General features: G+C 51.8%; 1 protein-coding gene across 5 annotated transcripts in view; it reads left to right on the top strand.

The window, feature by feature from the left end:
* The window catches only part of ANP32A (acidic nuclear phosphoprotein 32 family member A), a 40,049-nt gene extending 19,692 nt beyond the window's left edge, over window positions 1-20,357 (top strand). The window contains exons 1-8 of one of the 5 annotated variants that reach the window (XM_030317848.1): window positions 4,730-5,055; window positions 9,782-9,947; window positions 12,286-12,435; window positions 12,645-12,767; window positions 14,792-14,990; window positions 16,191-16,288; window positions 18,809-18,872; window positions 19,117-20,357. In XM_030317848.1, coding sequence (XP_030173708.1) covers window positions 4,829-5,055; window positions 9,782-9,947; window positions 12,286-12,435; window positions 12,645-12,767; window positions 14,792-14,990; window positions 16,191-16,288; window positions 18,809-18,872; window positions 19,117-19,178 — 1,089 coding nt within the window. In that variant the 5' untranslated portion in view covers window positions 4,730-4,828 and the 3' untranslated portion in view covers window positions 19,179-20,357. Of the gene's footprint in view, window positions 1-4,729; window positions 5,056-9,430; window positions 9,948-11,318; window positions 11,582-12,062; window positions 12,175-12,285; window positions 12,436-12,644; window positions 12,768-14,791; window positions 14,991-16,190; window positions 16,289-18,808; window positions 18,873-19,116 lie in introns of those variants that run through there. The other 4 variants (XM_030317847.1, XM_030317849.1, XM_030317850.2 and 1 more) reach the window with 4 other exon arrangements.
* The last annotated feature ends 1,351 nt before the right edge of the window (window positions 20,358-21,708 follow it).

Raw genomic sequence — 21,708 nt, forward strand, 5'->3', positions numbered from 1 at the left:
AATCATAGCCTCTTTTTTAAAGGCAAAAAGACCCAAGGCTTGTCTCCCTGCAGCGCTTCATCATACAATATCACTCCATTTAATAATTGTTCAGCCCTGTTTAGAGCCCTCTGCAGACGGTCACTTAGAGGCCTCTGATTTGTATGCTTAGGGAGACCGCTCACTGTTTTTTGTTTTTTTTTTTTCAGAGCAGCCTATTCTTTTCTGGGACAGTTGTAATGATTTAAACACTCTCATAGTTTACGTGGGGCCGAAAACTGCCTCATTGTAATTCCTGCACACTGATCTTCGTTCTCGAAGCACAGGAGAGCACGGAATAAACGCACTTCTGTGTGCACAGGACACTCCTTCAAGATAGTTGGGAAAAGATGGCTGTCGAAAGGCTCCCCCACCCTCCGGCCAAAACATCACTGGTCCCTTTGATGGTTCTCCCAGTGCCACCGTTGTCAGGGGCCTTCCCACCCTGGGTGCCTTCCTCAAGTTTGTTCTGCCTCAAGTTTCAGAATTCAGGGTTTAGTCCCGTCGGAGCAGAGTGTATATAGAGACTCTGCCCAAGGAGCCTCGGTCCTTGTTGACCTGTTGCTGTCAGCACAGCCTTGGGATGACCTCGCCTGGGAGACAGAATACATGCGGTTCACTTTTACATTGTCTCTAGTCGTTGAGCCCTTCTCAGACTCTTCAAGAATCATAAAGGTTATAAGGGTTTGTTTTTGGTTTTGGCTTCTGGCATTTAAAAGAAAAAATTTTTTTAAGATGTATTTTTGAGAGAGAGAGCGCAAGCAGGGAAGGGACAGAGAGATGGGTGTGTGGGGGGGCACAGAAAATCCAAAGCAGGGTCTAAGCTGACAGCAGCCAGCCCCATGCGGGGCTTGAACTCAAGAACCATGAGATCATGACCTGAACTGATTTCGGACACTCTACCCACTGAGCCACCCAGGTGCCCCTGTACCTTATTATTTTTATTTATTTTTTTTTAATGTTTATTCTTGAGAGAGAGAGAGAGAGATAGAGTGCGAGCAGGGGAGGGGCAGAGAGAGAGGGAGACACAGAATCCAAAGCAGGCTCTAGGCTCTGAGCTGTAAGTACGGAGCCTGACCTGGGACTCGAACTCATGAACTTGCAAGATCATGCCCGTAGCTGAAGTTGGGCACTCCACTGACTGAGCCACCCAGGCGCCCCACCCTGTCCCCTATTTTAAAACATGAATAAAGTTCTGTCTCCAAAATCCACGTGAAGAGGGTGGAACTCTGGAAGTAAAGCAAAAGGTGCAGAGCCTTCAACTTTATCCTTTCTCCGCCTTTGACTGCCTGTGTCTTTTCCTCAGTGTCTGTCTGTCCCTCTGCCTTCCATCTGCCGCCCACCCCTCGCTTCCCCCTCCCTCCCTCTCCCTCCTGCCATTGCTCCCATCCCTGCCCTCCCACTTAGTAGACAGGGGGAGCTAACACTTCCTTCTCAGCATTTCCATTGCAAATACTTTTACCCATAGCCTTTCATTTACAGGCTTAGGCTAAGGTGCACGTGTCCCATTTTTCTCAAGGAGAAAGAACGGAGATTAAATTGCTTCTCATGTGTGACCCTTGGCTAATTTGCTTTGTGGCCTTGGATAGAAAAAACTTTCAGCCCCCAGCTTTAGGCTCTTCTGCATGATGGGTTCCCATTTCTGCCCAAATCAGCGGTTTCCTATTGGTGGTTGGACATGAGGCCTTCCACACCGCACTACTTGCTCTGCTTCTGTCATTGCCAATGCCACTGTCATTTTGGGTAGAGGTGGCAGGGAAGGAGGCCAAGGTCGAGAGTTTCGACTCTGAGGCCACTGAGCCTTTCTCTGCCTCTTCGGCGTTTCCGGTCCTGCTGGGTGTGTGTGTGTGTGTGTGTGTGTGTGTGTGTGTGTGTGTGTGTGTGGAGGCGGGAGGGAGGGAGGGAGGAGGGCCAGGTTCAGGCATGGGGCTCTTTTCCTCACAGCTGTTTTCTTTTTCCTCCTTTGTTTCCTCTTGCTTCCAGGAGTTCATCACGGAGAGGCCTGTGCTTTAGGGTGTGGGAGAATTGAGAACAGCCCAAGGTCTGATTCCATAATGGGCTGTGTGACCTTGGGTGAGTCACTGGGTTGGTTTTCACAGAGCTTCATCAGTTGCCTGAGGAGCTGGAGAGGATCGGTGGTTCCCTAGAGGTGGTGATGATGGGGTCCTTTGGTTCTGTGATGTACTTCTTAATAGCCAGCTGCAAATTTGGCTGAGGCACGTCCAGAGGCTGTGGGACGCGTCCCAGCCTCTGAGTCTGAGTCTGGGTAGTGAGGTGTCTTCTCAGATGGGCTGTGCTGCTGGGCTGGGCTGGGCAGAGGGTTGACCTGCCAGCTCATGGATCTGAGGAAGTGAATTAACTTTTGTTTTGCAGACCATTCTTCCACTTGGGGGTCCACAGGGAGTGGGTAGCAGTCAAGGTCCACACTGGGCCCTCTTTTTGGACTCTGCTGACCTGAGGACTCCAGTGGCATTTCCACATCAGACTGCCCCTGCTGTCCACAGGTGACCCCAGCCAGGCTGACAGTCCCTGAATCTGATTTCAGGAGTCCAGATCAACCACATAAGGCAGCTGGGACAGAGGGCCCAGGAAGCCATGCTTGTTGATTTGTCTAGGAGTGGAACTAATGGGATGGTTTGCTTCAGAAAGTGAATTAGGGGGGACGCCTGGGTGGCTCAGTCGGTTAAGTGTCCGACTTCAGCTCAGGTCATGATCTCGCGGTCTGTGAGTTCGGGCCCCACATCAGGCTCTTTGCTGACAACTCAGAGCCTGGAGCCTGTTTCAGATTCTGTGTCTCCCTCTCTCTCTGTGCCTCCCCCACTCACGCTCTGTCTCTTTGTCTCTGAAAAATGAATAAACCTTAAGAAAAAAGTTTTTTTTAAAGAGAGTGAATTAGGGAGGCGCCTGGGTGGTTCAGTCGGTTGGTTGAGTGTCCGACTTCGACTCAGGTCATGATCTCACTCATGGGTTCGAGCCCCACGTCGGGCTCTGTGCTGGCAGCTCAGAGCCTGGAGCCTGTTTCAGATTCTGTGTCTCTGTCTCTCTCTGCCCCTCCCCCACTCACACTCTGTCTCTCTCAAAATAAATAAACATAATAATAAAATTTAAAAAAAGGAAAGTGAATTAGGGATTAGTTAGCCTTTTAGAATCTAGAAGATTCTTCAGAGCCATCGCCCCCCCCCCCCCCACTCCATTCTTTGCTCTAGCTTCAGTGACCCGTTCCAGTTTGACCATTTAGCAAGTATTTACTGAAAGCCAGCCCCTCTGGGCAGGGCACCAGCGGGGAACACTGAGACCTCAGCCCTTGGTAAGCTTGTGTTTGGAGAAAAGATCACAGGAAGAAGAACTGCCAGATGCCCTCTGTGGCCGAGCAGCAGCTCTCAGAGGACCCTGGTGGAAGGAGCACTTTCCCCGGGAGACGAGTAGGATGAGTAGAATTCCGGTTGTCTGAGGATTCAATGCAGTGATGCCTGGGGAAGCACTTTGTAAACTGTCATATAGGGAAGAAATGCCAGGTGGTGCCACCGTGTTTGCTGCAGGGCAGGGAGGCTGGCAGAGAGGTGAGGTGGGGACAAGCTGCCTTGGGAAGAGGCACAGGGTTTTTGGTCCAGGAGCGCTGATGGCTTGGGGGGCTGGGAATCCTTCTCTGGCTTTGCAGTCCCTGTGGCCATGAAAGTCTGTGGACCAGGAGTGACGGGACGTGATAGGACATGATCAAAGCAGCGTTTTAGGAGATTGGTCAGGATTTACCCCTCTGCTCTCTGGGCCTTCCCTTTCAATCTCCTCATGGCTTTTCTGTTGCGTGGGGCCAGTGCTGTGGCTATTTAATAAGATCATTGTGAACAGTGTGGTTTTTTTATGAACCGCAGCATTGTTGAGCAGGGAATAGGACCCCGTGAGCTGAGGTGCCTGCTCCCTGCTGCCCTGGGAAAAGGCAGACATCAGATGGGACGATGCCAGACTGCTGCATTTGGAACCCAGCACCCTGGGCCTCTGGGGGCTGTTTTTGTGACCCTGGTGTGTTTTAAGAGACTACACGATTGATTTTTGTGTTTCATTAATTGCCTGGGGCCCCAAATTTCCTTTCTGGCGTCCCTCAGTGATGACTCCTGAGCTCTTTTGGTCCATGAAATCTCTCACTTCCTTTCGGAGGAACAGAGGCTGAGTTTGGATGTGAGTGGGACTAAAAGTAGATGGACCCACAGAATTTTGGAGCTAGAAAGGATCTCCTGTCTGTGCTCAGGCTCCATTGTCCAGTGTGTGAATTAGGGGGCTGGCAGAAACCCAGAGAGGGATGTGGCTCTCCCCCAAGGCACACAGCAAGTCCCTGGCAAGGTGGGCACCAGGGTCCAGGTCATCTGACTGCCTGATCAGCACCCTCATGCTTCTTGTCCCTCTTTCCTCCTTCTGGTCACCATTCAGATACCACCTTCTGGGACCAGTTTCAAACTCCTGCTTCATCCAGTACCCACTAAAGGTGGGAAGGGACAACCATGGAGAGAAGATGTAGCCTGCTAGGTTGCCAACCGATCGCATCATCCACCGGAGCCAAGACCTCATCTCTCCCTGTTCCCACTACACTGCCTTCCCCCAGCAAAGTCAGACCAGGACACCCCCTCCCCACGTCCTGGGTCCAAACAGCCTTCTGGCCCTATTTTCTGCCGCTCTGGGAATACTTTGCTTCCCATACTCTTAAGGCGGACAGGGCTAGGGCAGGGGCTGGGCGGTCAGGGAAGTGGAACTGACAAGTCTTGAAGGGGAGTAGAATGTAGACTGGCCCCGGAGGGAGGAATGAGGTGTTAGGGGAGGAATGCCAGGGCCGAAACATCAGGGAGGAGGCCCGGCTGTGCCGGGGGCTCACTCGCGCCAAGCGGGCCCATGCCACAAGCCGGAAGCCCAGGTCCTACAACAGCCATCCCCGCCCGCCTCCGGTTACTGCGAGTCTGTCCTTCTGGCTGGAGGAAGCATCCGCAGTGGAACCAGCTCCTCTCTGTCTCCGAGGCAGAAACCGAGACCTCCCCGCACCCGCTGGAGGAGGTAGGGAGCCGGTTCCAGGCGGAGCAGGAGCCAGTCACAGGGTTTATGTTAATGCGGGCCCTCCCCCAGCCGGCGCTTAGCCTATTACCCGGGCCCTGGCCGACAGCTTAATTACCGCTGCAGCGCGCCTCGGCTTGCGTTCCACGGTTCCCTAAAATAATAAGGATGGCGTCACCGACTTCCCGCGGCCATGTGCTCCCACCCGTGCCTTCAGAGCTCTATTGTAGGAAACAAACAAAATCCAGACACTCAGATGCTTTTTTTTCTTGGAGAGATTTTTTTTTTTTTTTTTTTTTTTTTGGTTTTAAGGTAGTGTTGGGACCCTGCCCCTTAAGTTAAGATTTTAAAAGATCTTTAAGGTGTGGAGGCCAGGGTCTTGGCTACCACTGAGGTTGCAGAATATCCTCCTGTCAGCAGAAATTCGAAAGCTATGTGGATGATTCCCCAGTCTTCCACTGGGGCCTCTGATTTCTGCTCAGAGGGGTGGTGTGGGGTAGCTTGACAGAAGAATCACCCAGCTCAAGGTTCCTGGACTCTGGGCCAACTCTGGACCTTGCTCTTTCCTCTGGAAAAAAAGAGGGCTAAACTTGACCAGCATTTTACAAACGGTGGGTCGCATTAAAAAAATCGCATTAAAAAAATTTTTTTTTCTTTAATGTAACAGAAAACAGTAATTGTGATAGGGTACGTTTCGTTTCGGTGTGCATGTCTTGTATACACAGGACATGTGTGCACTGAGCCAGGGTATAAATATATTTTTACTGTGGGTTGTGGTCAGAAAGCCACTGACCTAGATGATCCCAAAGGCCTTTCCAGCTTTCGAAATGTCTGACTTTTCTCCCAGAGCCTGACTTTCCCCTCCATGGAACCTGACTGGGTTTTGGCAGGTCTTGCCACACAAGACTGTTAAGCCGAACTAGAGTTTGGCCTTCTAGCCAGAAATGGGATCTGCAGCGGGGGATGGCCCATTTAAAAGCTGACCTATTTAAAACCCACGAGCACCAAAAAAACGCGGGGTCAATTTGATTTGAGTCTCCTCTTCTGTGCAAGACTGGAACCTGAAAACTAAATTGGTCAGGGACGGACAGGTAAAGACCAAAGCTACAAATATTTGTTGCATTCTTGCTCAGGGAAAGAAAAGAAAATCGAGACTCGAGGCCAGTGGGGGAAAACAAGGCCAAAAACGAGAGGTGTAGATGTAAGGTTGAGAGGGGTATATTTTGGGCCTATTACCTTAGTTCTCCAGAATGTTAAGAGGCTTCGTGCATTCCATGAGAGACAGCTTTGGTGGCTCAGATGTGACGGCTTGCCTTTGTTCCCATTCTGTGCCATGGCTGTGGTCACCGTGGTAAAGGTGGCTTGTGGATCACGGAGAAGGCAAGTGGCTTTTTCCAAACTGGGAATGCTCTAAGTGCATTCATTATTTCACTTAATCCAGCCCTAGGTGATGGGCACTGTTGTCACTGGAGGAAGCGGAAGCTCAGGAGAGGTGAGATGAGCTAGCAAGTGGAGAATGTGGACTTGAGCCAAGTCTCTCTGACTCCAGAGCCTGCCTTCTGTCCACCTCTCCACGTTGCCTCCGGAAGTGCTGGGAAAATAAAGAGCTGTTCTCACTAAATCTTCCTTCTCTCTGGCTCTGGCCTTCAGAGGGCTCTGTTTTAGGCCCAAGCTGTCCATTCAAATCAGGGCCAGCTGATCATGGGCATGTGACCTGTGCTTAGGAGGGCCCTCCCTTGGGCTCAATGCGCTGCTGTCGCGGGTTTGGAGTTCTTAATAATTTTTGACCAAGAGGGCTCATGTTTTCATTTTGCACAAAGCCCTGCCAACGATATAACCAGTCCTGGCTTTGATATAGTACATCCCCTTTCTTGGGTCCCTCCTGTCTTCCTTTAACATGCCTGTCCCGTCTGGGGCAGAGGCATTTGAAGAATGCACTCTGTCCCAGCCTTCGGTCTGCTACCTGGCACGCTGCTCTGAGGTTATTTACCAGCCGTCTGCCTCCTCCCAGCCGCCACCACACTTCTTGCTGGCAGGGACCCCGCTGCGGCTCACCGGCTCACCGTTGCCTCTGAGTCCCCTCAGCATTTACCCAGGTGAACGGTGTCATAGGAGCACCCTTGGTGGAGGGAGGGTTTTTTTAATAGGCGAGAGATTGGCGTGCAGAGCACTGGGTCAGGTCAAAAGGAGCGTGCGCAGCTGGCCTGCCTCCTGGGGGACACAAGGCACGTGGAAAACGTTGTTTGTAAGAGGTCGGGTTCATTCAGTGTATAGGGGACCCGCGACACTGTAAGTTTGACTCAGTCTGTACTCCCGGCACCTAGTGCTGTGCCTGGCACGGTAAGCAGGACATTTGTTAAGCAGTTGCTCTGGTGTCCGCTCCCCGCTAGGCTGATTACAGGGAAGGACAGTCCCTGACCTCTAGGAGGATCGGATGCTTAATACACGATTAAATGATTCATGTGGCAGCTGCCCTCAGTGCCCTGGGATGCTCAGAGCTGGGTGTGGGGAAGGTTTCCTGGGGAGGAGGGGGGCCTGAACTCGATTTGTGATGCAAGGGTGAGATTGAGGAGAGGTCAGAGTGGAGGGCCCACTTAGGTCAGTGTAGGAACTTGGAGCCCCCCGCCCCCCCCCCCCGCCCCACACACACACACACACACACACACACACACACACACACACACAAGGAATGTGTTCTAGGCTGGGGTTTGTACTTCACAAGTTAAACAGATCCCATTCTCCTCTTTCCGCAGAGGCAGAGCCCAGCCCTCAGGGACAGAGTCAGGGTCCTCAGCCAGCCAGGTCCTTGACCTGTTCGTGTAGTCCAGTGTTCCCCGCTGTCACAGAGACCCCGTTGGGAGGCAGAATCGGACTTAGAGTGACTTCGATGACTGTGATCAGGACTGCGGTGTAGAGAATAGAGAGGAAATGGTCACATTTGAGAGAGCTGTGAAGACAAGATTTCACAGTTTTGAAACAAGCAACGGGTTGTTCCTTAGAGTAATAATGTGTTTGTGTTTAGCACGGACGTTTCAGCTCCCATTGGTGAGAAATGATTGCTGTGTCCTTGCTTTGGGGACAAGTTTTTCAGGAAATGCTGGAGCCGGACAGTCTGATTTCTTGGGAAGCTTCAGTGGCCTCCCCACTGACCTCTCGCGTGGGCTGAGTGTGAACATGCAGACTCCTCTTGGGTGTTGACACCTGAGGAGTGAAGCCTAGAATCCTGTGTAGTTTTGTCCATGGGTGTTTGAAAAGCTTCTGCTACCAGCAGAGTAAGCCAGTTGTTGGGCTAGAGAGCAACCACATTCAGATATTTTTAAAGGGCCAGTGAAGCTTGGGAGAGAGTCTCAACCCAAAGTACAAATTTCCAGTTTAATTTTAACTTTGCACTTAGCTCACACCCAGGATTTGGCAGGGGGAAGTGGACCTTAATTTTTTTTTTTTTTTTCTTTTTTAAGGCGAACACACCCTGGATGTAACAGGGATATGTTCTCTGCCTGGAAGGGCTTGGAGTGGCAGCCACCGCACAGAGACGGGAGGAAGTGGGTTGGAATTGGATCAGGAGCTCAGAGTGGATTTGAGGAGCGCTGGGGCTGGTTGGAGGTTTGCAAACGTGGGAGTCTGTCCTGGAGCTCTAGGAAAGGGCCACCCTCTGTGGACCCAGGGGGACTCGGGGGACGTGCGTGGAATGACTGAATGACTCCAGATCACCTCTTGGGCCGGTGTTTTTGTTTTTTCCTGTTTGGTCACTTTCAGGCACTTCACAGGCGGCTTACCTGCCATCCCCAAAGTGACAGTCACTCCCCAAAGCAGCAGTGGGTTTCCCCCTCGTGGTTTTTGGGCTTTTTGGTGATATCAGCAGCCGCAGTGTCTGAACCTTGCCCTTCTCTCACATCTTTGATCTCACCCCAAACACTGCCGAAACTCTTGCCAGGAAGGAAATGCAGAAACCAGTGGTGGTCCCAGAGGCCCCACAGACCTGACCTATAACTGGCCACTGCTGGCACTCCAGAGGGCATAGACTTGCCCAAGCGGCTGGAAGCAGCCTCTTCCCGCTTGGCAAGAGCAGGGTGCCAGGTCCCCCAGCCCCTCTCCACATCCTTGCTCCCTAATCGCAGTGTCATCTGAAGGAGGGCTGGCTTGGATTTTGTTTTGGTTACGGAGGAAGTGTAACCAGGGCGGGGACTGCCAGGAGCGGTCCCCACCCTGCTGGTGGACCTGTTGGAAGGGGCTTCAGGAGAGCTTATAGGGTTGAGTTGGGGGAGTCTGGGAGAGCGCGCCTCATATTTGGGAACATCTGAGGACCAGTCGGGAGCCAACACTGACCACCTTGGTTCACGGCATGGGGTCTTATGTCCATTCCAGGGGCCATTAGGATAGGTGGTTCTGATGTGGCTGTGGAATGGGAAAATCCCATTCCCACCAGTGAACCAGCTGGTGCCAGCAAAGCACTTCAAGGGGGCCTGTGCAGGCTCTGGAAAGGTCCGATGGTTCCTATTAATAAAAACATTAGTGGTAGCCGCTTGCATATCATCCCCCGGGAGGAATGGCCCCCAGTTGGCGGTCGTGTGGGGTGCCGGGACTGGGACCCCGTGCCTGTCCGTAGAATTCCCAGGCAGCGCCGTGCCTCTCTGGAAAAGAGGCCGACTTCCGGGAGGAATTCCCCTGACTCCCAGCCCCACCACCCCCATCTCTAAGGCTTTCTTTTCCTTGGCAAATGGTCGTTAAGAGGAGAAGCCCTTGACCCGTCTGGAAAAACCACATGTCTGAAATCTTTGAGGGTGTACTGGAATCCCTGCTCGTATTTGTCTTTCTCTGGTGGAGCTGCAAGAATCTGCAGCGCCTTCCGAAGACCGCAGGCCTTGTGGCTCCAGAGTTTGGTGCAGATGAAGAAGGTGGGCCTACCCCCTTCCCCAGCACTGTGAACCTCCCTCCGTTTGCCCTGCTCCCCTAAGGCCTGGCTTCCTGGCTCTACGCTGATTTCCTGCCCTAGGGCAGAAGGCCTCTCAGGATTTATTCCCAGGCACTCTTGCCAGTGACCTTGAGAAGGTGGCTTGACCTGGACATCTGGCCTCTCCTGGGGACTGAGGGAGTGGAAAAGGATTTAACTTCTCCCATCCCAGATCCGAGGGGAAAGGCAGGACTTGGCGGCCATTGCCTAGGCCCAGAACGGGTCAGCTCTGGGAAGGAGCTCCTGTGCCTGGCTTTGCCCTTCCTGGCAGATTGCCACTGTCGCTGGGCTAGGCACACCACCTCTGTCTGCCAGGGAAGAAGAAAGCAGGGTAACTGTGGGGGTCCAGATGTGCCCCGAGCGCCCCTGGTCTGCCTGCTGACAAGGGTGGGCTGAGAAGGGGCCCAGCAGGCCCACTGTCGATTCTGTCCCCCCAGGTTTCTGCTTGGCCTCGAGACGCCTGAGCAGGAGGGAGGATTGGAGGACTGTGGCAAGCCAGTCATCCTGGGCCTGGCAGGAAGGTCTAAGCAAATTGGCCTGCTCAGGGGGCCGGAGGAGCTCTGGACAGGGGCTGGTTAGAACAGAAGGCCATCTGCTTGTCCAGGAGAAGAAAAGGCTCTGAGGGGCTGGCATGACCCTTCGGACAGTGTGGGACTGCCATTTGGAAGAACTAGATCGTACTGTCTGAACCATCCGTGACCAATCAGAACCTGTAGGGGGAAGTCCTAGGGGGGCAGCAGATCCCGAGATGGTGATGTGTGTTTCCTTGAGGCTGTGGGGAGCAGACAGGTGGGGATGTTGTGTCCAGCACCAGATGCGGCCAGGAAGAGTTACCTTTAAGGTGCCCGCCAGCCCTGGGTAGCCAAGGAGCAGCCAGACTCCTGGGGCAGGAGTGGGTCACCGGGGCATCCTCCTGGAGGGCTGGGCACCCTGGCTTCCCTTGCTGACTCCCCAGAGACGTTGAGGCCTGGGACTTGATGTGTTCCTCAGCTTGTCTCCCCACCATCTGTACTGGAGCCTGGAATCTTCCCTTCAGCCAAATCTACCTTTTAACCACCTAATGAGAAGTTGCTTTTCATGAGTCTTTTTTTTTTTTTAAATAAAGGAACTCAGGTTTTTTTTTGGGGGGAGGGGGTGTTTTGAAAGTTCATTTATTTATTTTGAGAGAGAGAGAGCGGGGAAGGGGCAGAGAGAGAGGAAGAGAGAGAGAATCCCAAGCAGGCTCCACACTGACAGCAGAGAGCCTGAGGTGGGGCTCAGACTCACAAACCATGAGATCATGACCTGAGCCAAACTCATCTTTCTACATCATCAGAAATAAAGGATTTGGACCCAGATTGGAGTAAGAAGAGAAAAGAAGAGAATCTAAGAACTCCAGTGGCAAAATTGCCTCCAGGGAGTTTTAAAGAAGGGCCAGACAGGGTCACAGAGGTGCTTCCAAAGACTGACTTTTTGTACTTCGACGACCTCAGCATGCATTACGGGGGCGTCCTAGGGTTGCGGATTTCCATTCTTTTCCTTTCACATCTATGCTCAGGACCCGGAAGAGCAGGGCCTAGAGATGCACTATCCCATATGGTAATTCTAAGTATCTTTTTACATTTAAATTAAGGAAAATGAAAGTGAAAACTCAGTTCCTCAGTCTCACCAGCCGGGTCACAGGTGCTCAGTGGCCACCCTCGGCTAGCGCCTCCTCTCTTGGCCAGAGCAGGAGGCATCCATCGTTGCAGGAGGTTCTGTTGCACGGGGCTGGTCTAGAGAACGGAGAGTGGGGGGCTCCCTAGTCTGCGGCCCCTACCAGGGGCCAGTCCAAGTGGGTGACTGTGGTGACGAGTGGGCAGGCTCTGGCCGGTGAGCTGGTGAGGGCGGCGTACGTGTGTGTCTTGGGCCCCGTCCGCACGCCGAGGGTCACAGGCACACGGAGGCAGAAGGAGGGGAAGTAGCTGGCCGTGGGAGGTGGTCAGGCTGAGGCCACAGGGCCTGGGAGGAGGGCGGTGGGGATCTGATGGTGTGGCTGGCGCTGGTGGGAAGCTGGGGACTGTGGCGGCTTATTTTTAAGGGGAGTTTTGGAGAAGTGTGGCCGTGGCGTTGGAACGAGACCACCATGCCCGGAGCGTGTGCCCACCCCCTCCGTCCTTCCCCTCAGGACCGCAGACGGCAGGAGGACCCGGGTGGGTGCTGGCCGCACAATGCCCCTGAAGAGACAGAGGAGGTTCAGCCTGCAGTGTAGGACGGACTGACTGCTCTTTGGGTCTGACCGCCCGCTGGCCTTCCCTTTGCAGGTGAAAGAGCTCGTCCTGGACAACTGCCGGTCAATCGAAGGCAAAATCGAGGGCCTCACAGATGAATTTGAAGAACTGGAGTTCTTAAGTACAATCAACGTAGGCCTCACCTCAGTCGCAAACTTACCAAAGTTAAACAAACTTAAGAAGGTAAATAGAGTCTAGGAGTGTGCACGGGGAGGAGGGGAGAGGGTCGCTCGTTGCTTGGTGTTGAGGGGGTGCTATCGAAGGTGAGGCGGCCGCGCGCGCCAACACGCCTGTGGTCGAGGCCCTCAGACGACTTTGAGGGCTGGGCACCCTGGGCCCTCCCCCTTCGTGTTAAGAGCTCTTTCTGCTTTTCCCCTCCCTGCCCTGTTTAGCTTGAACTAAGCGATAACAGAATCTCAGGGGGCCTGGAAGTATTGGCAGAAAAGTGTCCGAACCTCACGCATCTAAATTTAAGTGGCAACAAAATTAAAGACCTCAGCACAATAGAGCCACTGGTGAGTCTTTCGGGTCCTTGGGTCCTTCCCTCTCCTCGGGGCGGGAGGGGGGAGGAGTTGATATCAGGGAATACTACTTTTGTGTTTGTAGAATGTTTGGGGTTTGTTTCTTTTCTCTTTTCTTTTCTTTTCTTTAATTTTCTTTTCTTTTCTTCTTCTCACTTCTTTTACTTTATTTGACTCTCGTGTGCTATGAGATCAACTTGGAGCTACTATTTCTGCCTTGTCCGCAGAGAAGCTGAAGCCTAGCGAAGTTAAATGGCTTGAGCAAGTTCACACTGCCAGAGTGGGTAGTCAGGGGGCCGGGGTGGGGTAGGACCCTGGCCTCAACTTCTGGTCCAGTGCTTTTCTTCTTACAGTTTCTGCTCAGCTTTGGGAACCTGAGCTTGGTTCATAGTCCCTCGTTGGGGAGGGAGGAGCCACCCAAGAATTAAGCTGCCCCTGGGAGTGGCCCACCTGTTTTCTCCTTGGATTGCTGGCCTGAGGCTGGTACCCCCAAATGGTGGGATGGCCCCCTGGATGGCACAGAATGGCATGGGGCAAGAGCCTCGATGCAGGCCTTGCTCTGAGGGGCAGAGAGCGACTGAGCCATGGTCTCTAGTCCTTGGTGTGATAGTGACCAGGGCCTCAGAGACGTGGGCCGTGTTTCTGGCTCCTGTTCATTTCCATAGAGCTGAACACACCCCAAACTTCATGGGTTTACTCACCAGAAAGGGACAAGGCATGGTCACCATAACAATTTCTCCATTACCTGGATCTGAGTGAGTGTGTTCCCTTGATTTCAGCTGTCCTTGACTAATAGCTTTCTTGACATACGGAAATACTACCACGTTAAATAAGCATTCTTACTGCGAACATACACGTAAGAACCCTCTCACAAGCCATCCACCTTAGAGTCAGGGAAAGGTCATGAGGGTATTTTGCCAAGTTTGCCACACTTTCTAGGTTTACAGAGTAGAAGTTGGGGCATCCCTCAGTTCGGGTTTGTAGGGTTCTTGTCCAAAAGGCACTCCCTGCCCTCTGTGGACGCTCGAGGGGCAGGTTGATGGGCCAGAACGGCAGAACCAGAAGCCGGCACATCTTTCCCAAGCTCCGACTTCGCCCGCTGTGGCGTGGAGTCAACTACGAGTATATGCGTCCCACAGAACTTCTTTTTAGGTCTTCCACCAACCTCCTAGGGCAAAGCAAAACTATTTGGATCTACCTGGAAGCCTTGATTTCGTGATTTCATAGGAAGATCTTTGAAGTTCTGTATATGTGTATTTTGGGAGGCAGGTGTAGAGGCCAAGCGTATGTGTATATAAAACATTGTGATTCGGCTTACGATGAAAGGTCTGACCTAGACAGACAGACAGACACACCCTATTCTCCCTGCACAGACCACACATGTTTTTGGAGCTTCTCCTTCCCTGGTTATCAATGTGATTGATGCCTTACGCTCACCTCCTCAGGCTGGGGGAGGGTATTGGGCTCGCCCACCCAGACCACAGCCCAGACTCCTTCCCTGCCCTTGACCTGCTGAGAATGACTTCTCGATCCTGAGATCTTGAGAGCAACTGAACATTAGTAATCACTTCTACCTTATCGGGGCTGTGAGGATAAACTGAGTTAATACCTAGTGTGCTATGTGAATGGCCGTCGTCCACACCATCATTAGTAATAGACACATCAGGAGTCTCTTTGTTCGTGGCGCCTTTTTCGTTCCCCTCTGGCTCCTTCGTCACAGGGGCAGCCGCAAAGCTCTTGGCTGGAGCCCCAGGGAGCCCCAGGTTAATTTGAAGCTGGTCACTGACACGGCCAAAGCTGTATTTGCAGACTAAATGTGTTGGCCTTGGATGGAGCTTCAAAGGCCCTAAAGTCCGCCCTCCCATTTTCCAGGTGAAGGAACTGAGGCCCACCAACCAGGGTGATGGGGCTGGGCAAAGCTGTTTCCTCCACCTGGCTCAGTCCCCCCTCCTGCTTCCCCCCTGCCCTCCCGCCCTCCCACAGATCATTCACTGTCGACTTCATGTTTCTGCTTGCAGAAAAAGTTAGAAAACCTCAAGAGCTTAGACCTTTTCAATTGTGAGGTGACCAACCTGAACGACTACCGAGAAAACGTGTTCAAGCTCCTCCCACAGCTCACGTATCTCGACGGCTACGACCGGGATGACAAGGAGGCCCCCGACTCAGACGCCGAGGGCTATGTGGAGGGGCTGGACGACGATGAGGAGGACGAGGATGGTGGGTGTCGGGGGGTGGGGTGGGGAGAGTGGGGCTGCTTTGCTGCCACCATCCCTTATCTTTCTCACTGGGGCTTGAACCCCAGAGAGGCATCGTGACACTGCCTGATAGTGTGGTAACTCTTTAAGAAATCTAACTAAACCTTCCCTTCCGGTTTTTCCTCTTTTCCGAAGTCCCCACCCCCGGAATGAGATCCTACAGTGTCTCTCTGTAGTGTGACCGTGACCGTGGACTCCCCAGCCCAGGGCTGGTGAGCGCACAGAGGAAGGTGGGGTGTGGCCTGAGGGTCCCATTCACCTGGGTGTCCAGCAGTGGAGATGAGGTCATGAGCTGGAGAGGTTGTGGGGCCCCCTGGTGGCTGCAGCCCACAGGACCACAGGCGGGACCTGCAGGGTGTGGATGCTGGAGCCCCAGGGGCCCCCAGGGGCCCCGGAAGTACAAGAGGCTGCTTGGCGTGGCATGCTGGGCCCCCTGGTGGTAGGGGGAGGGTGAGGTTGAGCCGTGAGTGGCAGGACCTGCAGGGAGGAAGGAAGGAAGAAAGGAAAGGAGCGTGTCCTGTCTCCTTCCCCCCCTGTGCCAGCATAGTGTAGTTTCCCAGCGGGTTCTTCATGGCCACAGTAACAGAGAGAGTTGAGACATTTGGCCCATTAATTCAGACATAGGATTTTTGAGTTTCCTTGTTAGGTCAGATACTCAAGACACCCATTTGCCTTAGTTTATTCCATCTTGTGGTATGACAGGAAGGGCCCAGGACAGGACTCCTGAGGCCAGGTTTCTAGGCCCACCTCCGTGGCTAACTCTGACGTATGACCTTGAACAAGTCACATCCCCCCTCAGGGACTCGGATGTTCACCTTTAAAGCAAGGAATTTGGCTAGATGCTCTTGGCAAATGAATTGACTTCTCTGCCTTCCTAGACCCTGTAACTTGTTCCTCTGATCCAGCGAGTTCTCTGTGGGCTGAGCCTCCACCCAGGAACTTCTCGTTTTTGTACAACTTGGGAGGAGGGTTTAGCTTTTGGATGACCCTAGGGTGTGTTCAGTCACACTGGGGCTTCCAGGCTTTGGGCCTGAGTGGGCGTGGGAGGGTCCTGGGCCCCACGGGAGACTACCTGTATGGAACACCCGTGCACAGCCTGGGCTCGTGCTGTGAGGGAGGCGGGCTCACCACCAGTTCCCTTGTCCCCATTTCTGCTGCACAGAGGAAGAGTATGATGAAGATGCTCAGGTAGTGGAAGACGAGGAGGATGAAGAGGAGGAGGAGGAAGGAGAAGAGGAGGACGTGAGTGGAGAAGAAGAGGTAAGAGGCTGAACCGGGCAGGGGCACCAGCTCCCAGAGTCCCCCTTACTTGCTGCCTATGACTCCGTCCAACTTAAAGGCCTCAGTGATCGGCCTTTGGCAGCCACGAAACCCTGGTTGGGGAAACGAGACCATTTCGGGGCCTTTTATGGGGCTGCTATGGGGGAGTCCAGGCTTGCAGCCAGCCCCGGGAGAGGAAGAGGGAGAAGATTCTGGAGGCAGGTCAGGAGGGGAGCCATGTGCTGGTGGAATAAACCTAGCACTGGTTTATATGCGAAAATTAGTTCTTAGGGAATCCACATCCTTATTTTCTGCCTTTTTGCATTCATACGTTAATTCAGATATTTACTGAGCACTTAAGAGTGTGTTAGAGAAAATCAAAGACTGCTTTGAACTCATGGGTGATAGGAGAAGACCCTGCTTGGTGCCATTCAGAGTGACAAGGGTCCCTAGCACACGTGGAAATAAGGCTGTGATCCTAATACATTGGCTTGCTCCCAGCGTCTTGACAAGGTTTGTGCGTGTCTGTGAGGGTTACTAATAGCACGGTCTGAGGGGGGCGGATCCCAGCTCTACCATTTGCTGGCTGTGTGTCCCTGGACAAGTTCCTTAACCTTTCTGAGCCTATTTCTTCATCTGTAAGATAGGTATTGTTTTACATCTGAGTTGTAAAGAAGGATCAATTCAGTGAATTCTTAAGAGAATATAAAAATTTGTAGGTAATACCACTTACACGCTTCTCCAAGGTCTTGTGCTAGGTTTTGTGTATGGATGTTTGGAGTCTCTCTGTAATAGTCATTTTCCATGACTTGTTCAGAATTCTAAATCAGCTCTTCCTGATTACAGAAGTTAGACCCGGAAGGGCGCCTGGGTGGCTCAGTCAGTTAAGCCTCTGACTTCGGCTCAGGTCATGATCTCACAGCTCATGGGTTCAAGCCCCGCATCGGGCTCTGTGCTGACAGCTTAGAACCTGGAGCCTGCTTTGGTTTCTGTGTCTCCCTCTCTCTCTGCCCCTCCCCTGCTTGCACTCTGTCTCTCTCTCTCTCTCAAAAATAAATAAACATTAAAAAAACAAAAAAGTTACACCTGGAGAGGCTGAAAGTGAGAACAACATGGACAGGGTACCTACCTTCTCTGATTTCCTGTCTCTATCCTGCCACAGACCCATGTGGACAGGATCTCCTGCCCACCCCAAACTTAGGAGAGGCACAAGGCAAGGCAAATAGAAAAAGATCGGCCTTGTTCCCGCCTAGTTCTGCTGCTGGGTTTCCCTTTTCCCTAGGTGTAGGCTGCAAGAATATTGCAAATATTTAAAAAATAAAGACTTAGAAAAACAGTCCCCCCCAGGACGGGGCAGTAAGTCATGTTGGCTAATGGATTTTTCATCTTGCGCTTCCTGTCACAGGAGTCCCAACGTGCAGGGTTTTGTTGTGTTTTTTTTTTTTTGTAATCTCATTGACCATCTGCAAGAGTTCTAGCTTCCAGTGAAGTTGAACTTACACACAGACCAAAAAAGTCTTAGCAGACAGACTGAAAAACTATTTGGTGATCTTATAAAAGGATATGTCTCTTGACAAAAAGAAGGTTCTCATCAAGATCTTTTTATTTATTTTTTTTAAGTTTACTTATTTATTTTGAGAGAGAGAGAGAGAGAGCATGAGCAGGGGAGGGGCAGAGAGAGAGGGAGAGAGAATCCCAAACAGGCTCTGCACTGTTAGCTGAGACCCTGATGTCAGGCTTGAACTCACAAATGGAGAGATCATGACCCAAGCTGAAACCAAGAGTCAGACGCTTAACTGACTGCCCCACACCAGGTTCTTCTTAACTATGGGTTGGTTGCCTGATGCTTTAGGAACAGTGTTCAACATGTAGAGATTCAGCTAGCATAGGACTTCAGAAGCAGCGTAAAACAGGGATCCTGTGCTGAGAATGAATTCACACACCTTGCTGAATCTCAAGGAGCTGGGAATGATGTCCTCCAGGGGCCTGGGATTGATCGTCCCCTCCGAGTGATCCAAGTGTGCAAGGCGGTGGACAGGCTGGGTAGCGTGAGGTTGAACTTGCCCACAGAACCTGGATTTGCTAAAACCGGGGTCTTCCCTTGAAGCGAAAACTACTTTGAGGGCAAATAAAAGCACGGCTGGCTTGTGCATGACAGAGTCGGCTTGGGGAAGTTTCTCTCCCGAGAGCACACAGATTGGAAAGCTGCTTGAGTTACAGGGACTCCAGGTCAGAATTCTGAACTGGGTTAGAATCTGCCATCCCCCCAACATTGTTTGCAGATACTGTGTGTGATGTGGGCGATTTCTCCTGGAGAAGGGGTTCAGAGCTTTGTCATTTTCTCAAAGGGATCCTTGATGCAAGAGAACGTCTGCTTTGGATCCATCCTGAGGTGGCAGGTTCTTGTGAGGCTCTGAGAGGCCCCCACCTTCTCGATCTCACTGTCTGGGGAAGTGGCCTCTTCAGCGGGTCCCTGGGCCAGGGGCATCACTAATGTCTGCTGTCTGTTTTCTCTTCTAGGAGGATGAAGAGGGTTATAACGATGGGGAAGTAGACGACGAGGAAGACGAAGAAGATGTTGGTGGTATGGCAGCCTTTTTACTCTCAGCTAGCCCGGCCCCCTCGGTCGGCAGCGGACCGCACAGGCCCTGGGGACCTGCCCGAGGGTAGAACACACCCATCCGAGGCCCCCGTGCCTCCCTGGCTTGCAGATCTGCCAGGGATGGCCCAGCTTCCCAGACGTATGGTCCCCTGGTTTCCCAGCAGGTGGGTCGAGTGAGAGGCAGGCTCAGTGTTTTAACCTAAACGCCTTTTCCTTCCTCTTCCAGAAGAAGAAAGGGGTCAGAAGCGAAAACGAGAACCTGAAGATGAGGGAGAAGACGATGACTAAGTGGAATAACCTATTTTGAAAAATTCCTATTGTGATTTGACTGTTTTTACCCATACCCCCCCCCCGAAATCCCGCCCCCCGAAACTTATTTTTTTCTGATTGTAACGTTGCTGTGGGAACGAGAGGGGAAACGTGTACTGGGGGTTGTGGGGGGAGGGAGGGCGGGAGGGGGTGGAATAAAATACTATTTTTACTGCCACTCTTTATTTTTTTCCCCTACTTTTTCTTTGTGTCTGGTTTTGTCCCTGTAAATGCGATAGCTAAGGTACACACCAAGTGAGCATTTGTTTCTTACTCTCAAAGAGGATGGTTTGGAGGGCTCTTCTGTCTCCTGGTACTTCCGGAGTCTCTGGAGTCAGTTGGAAGGTCGTGGCTGGCCTCCGTTTGGTTTCTCGAAGCCCAGAAGGCGCTGAGCACCAGCCACGTCTTACCTCTTGTGCTCGTTCCCGTGATTTCTGCATTTCTTGGGCCTGCTAGAGGCATCCAACGCCCTGGTTTGTAAATAGCAACCTAAAGGCGTATTTTGGCACTGGTTGGGGGACATTCCCCGTCTCTCATTCCTTTCCCTCTTCACAGATGGTGGTGGGCTTTGCTCTGTGAAGAAGACTGTGGCGTCACTCTTCAGAGCTATGAGCCAGAGAGCCGAAAACAGCAGGCTTATGGGTTATGAGTAGAACGGATTCGGTCATGACAATTAAAAGAGAAGAAGCAAACCCTCAAACTTCAACCTCTTTAAAATAAGATTAAGGAAACACAAAACTGTCCTATCTTGTTCTGTAAAATACTCGAACGCCTTGTTTTACAAAAAATGACCAGAGAATTCTTCCACGTGTCCTTCTGTGCTTAGACCGTTTTTACAAACCTAGGCACGGGAGGCAGTGCTGCATGTCGGCTGGGTTTTTTTTTCATACACCCGAGCACGGATAAACTAACGCAAAATTGTATTTTCTTACCTAGTGGAAATCTGAAATGACTGCAAATTCCTAGTGAGTGTACAGGTTTGCTTTCGTGTCCCCCTTCTGGATTGCTTTAGAAGTGACGTGTTCTTTCCTAGCCCGCGTTTCATCTGTACAAAAGAACATCTGCACCGGTTTTTCTCCTCCCCCTCAGAAGAGCCAAACTTTGAGTTTTATGTCTGTTTGTCATTGATAAATTTCAATAAATCTTTTTATACAATTTTTTTGGGGATGGCTTCTTTGAGTCCAGCAGGCCATTGATCTTTCTAAGATGCATTCCAGATAACCTGCTAGCTGATGCGGGGAAGCGTTAGCATCGGTTACCTGATTAAAATAGCTTCTTTACAGAGTATGGAACCTGGTGCCAAGTTTGGAGGCTTGGGGTTCTCAAAGCCAGGCTCAGTGGTGTGCGGTCTTCATTAAAAGCTTCATCTTCAGAGTAAAAACCCAAAAGATGTAAAGCTAGAAAAAGAGTTCCTCGAACACCGAAACAGTCACCCAAAAGTGAGGCCAACTTTGGGACCTTATTTTGAGTTCTCTTTCGTGGTTCTGTTGGAAAGAATACTCACCTGAAGCCCCCAGGGATGGATAAAACAAATTTGTTCCTTCTTTCCTTAACCACCGTTAACGGTAATTTCTCTTACCTCTGAAGAGTTCAAAAGCATGGATCTTAAATGGCTATTTAGTAGTCCATTAACTATTCTGACCCGCTTGATTCTCAGTCTAACCACATGGTTAGAGGTTTGAGTTGTTTCTCACTTCCCCCTGCAGCGGTTCTGTTCTACGTTTTGTGGATTTCTCCGCACACAGCCTTAGAAGCAGGGTCGTTGAACCAAAAGTTGGACATTTCTAAGGCTCCCGTGCAAGGTTCTGTGTTTTCCAGGAGGATTACGCCATGGTAGAATACTGTGGTAGTTAATGCGTATGCACGTTATGTTCGTTCTCTGCCTTACGTCTTTGAACCCTGAGTTCTAGCAAGGCCTGGTTCTGCGTGGTTCCAGCAGAATGAGGTGCTTCTTGGGGAGAGACTGACACCCCCCCCCGCCCCCCGTCTCTGGGCGGTGCCCAGACACCTGCTGTCCTCTTCTTTGGCAGACATCCTCCAGCCCCAGGTGGAAGGCGGGGAAGATGACCTCCCAGAGGCCAGGTCCCATGCCAAGCAACGGGGTGGTGAAGATCAACTGGTGGGCATGCTCTGTGCCTCCCGGAGCCAGCCAAAGAACATGGGGAGGGGGTGAAGTTGAGAGCATCTCCGACCTGGCCCTGGGTGTTCTGACCCTGACTGCCTCCTTGGGGGCTTTAGAGACCAGCTGACTCATGTAGATAATGGACATACATGCTATAAAATGTAAGGTGAAATGCATAGTGATGACTGGGTTAGTGTTGATGGGATTAAGGGAAGAGCAGACTATCTGTAGCAATCATACCAAGTATTTACATCAACCCTTAAGGAAAGGTCTTGCTGTGCCCATTTTACAGATGAGGAAAACTGAGGTCACGTGATGTGGAGGTAAGAAGAGGTGGAGCCAGGATGAAACCCAGGTCTGTTTGAACTATTTCCATTTCACTGAAGT

The sequence above is a fragment of the Lynx canadensis genome, chromosome B3, assembly GCF_007474595.2.
Source record: "Lynx canadensis isolate LIC74 chromosome B3, mLynCan4.pri.v2, whole genome shotgun sequence".
Classification (NCBI taxonomy): Eukaryota; Metazoa; Chordata; class Mammalia; order Carnivora; family Felidae; genus Lynx; species Lynx canadensis.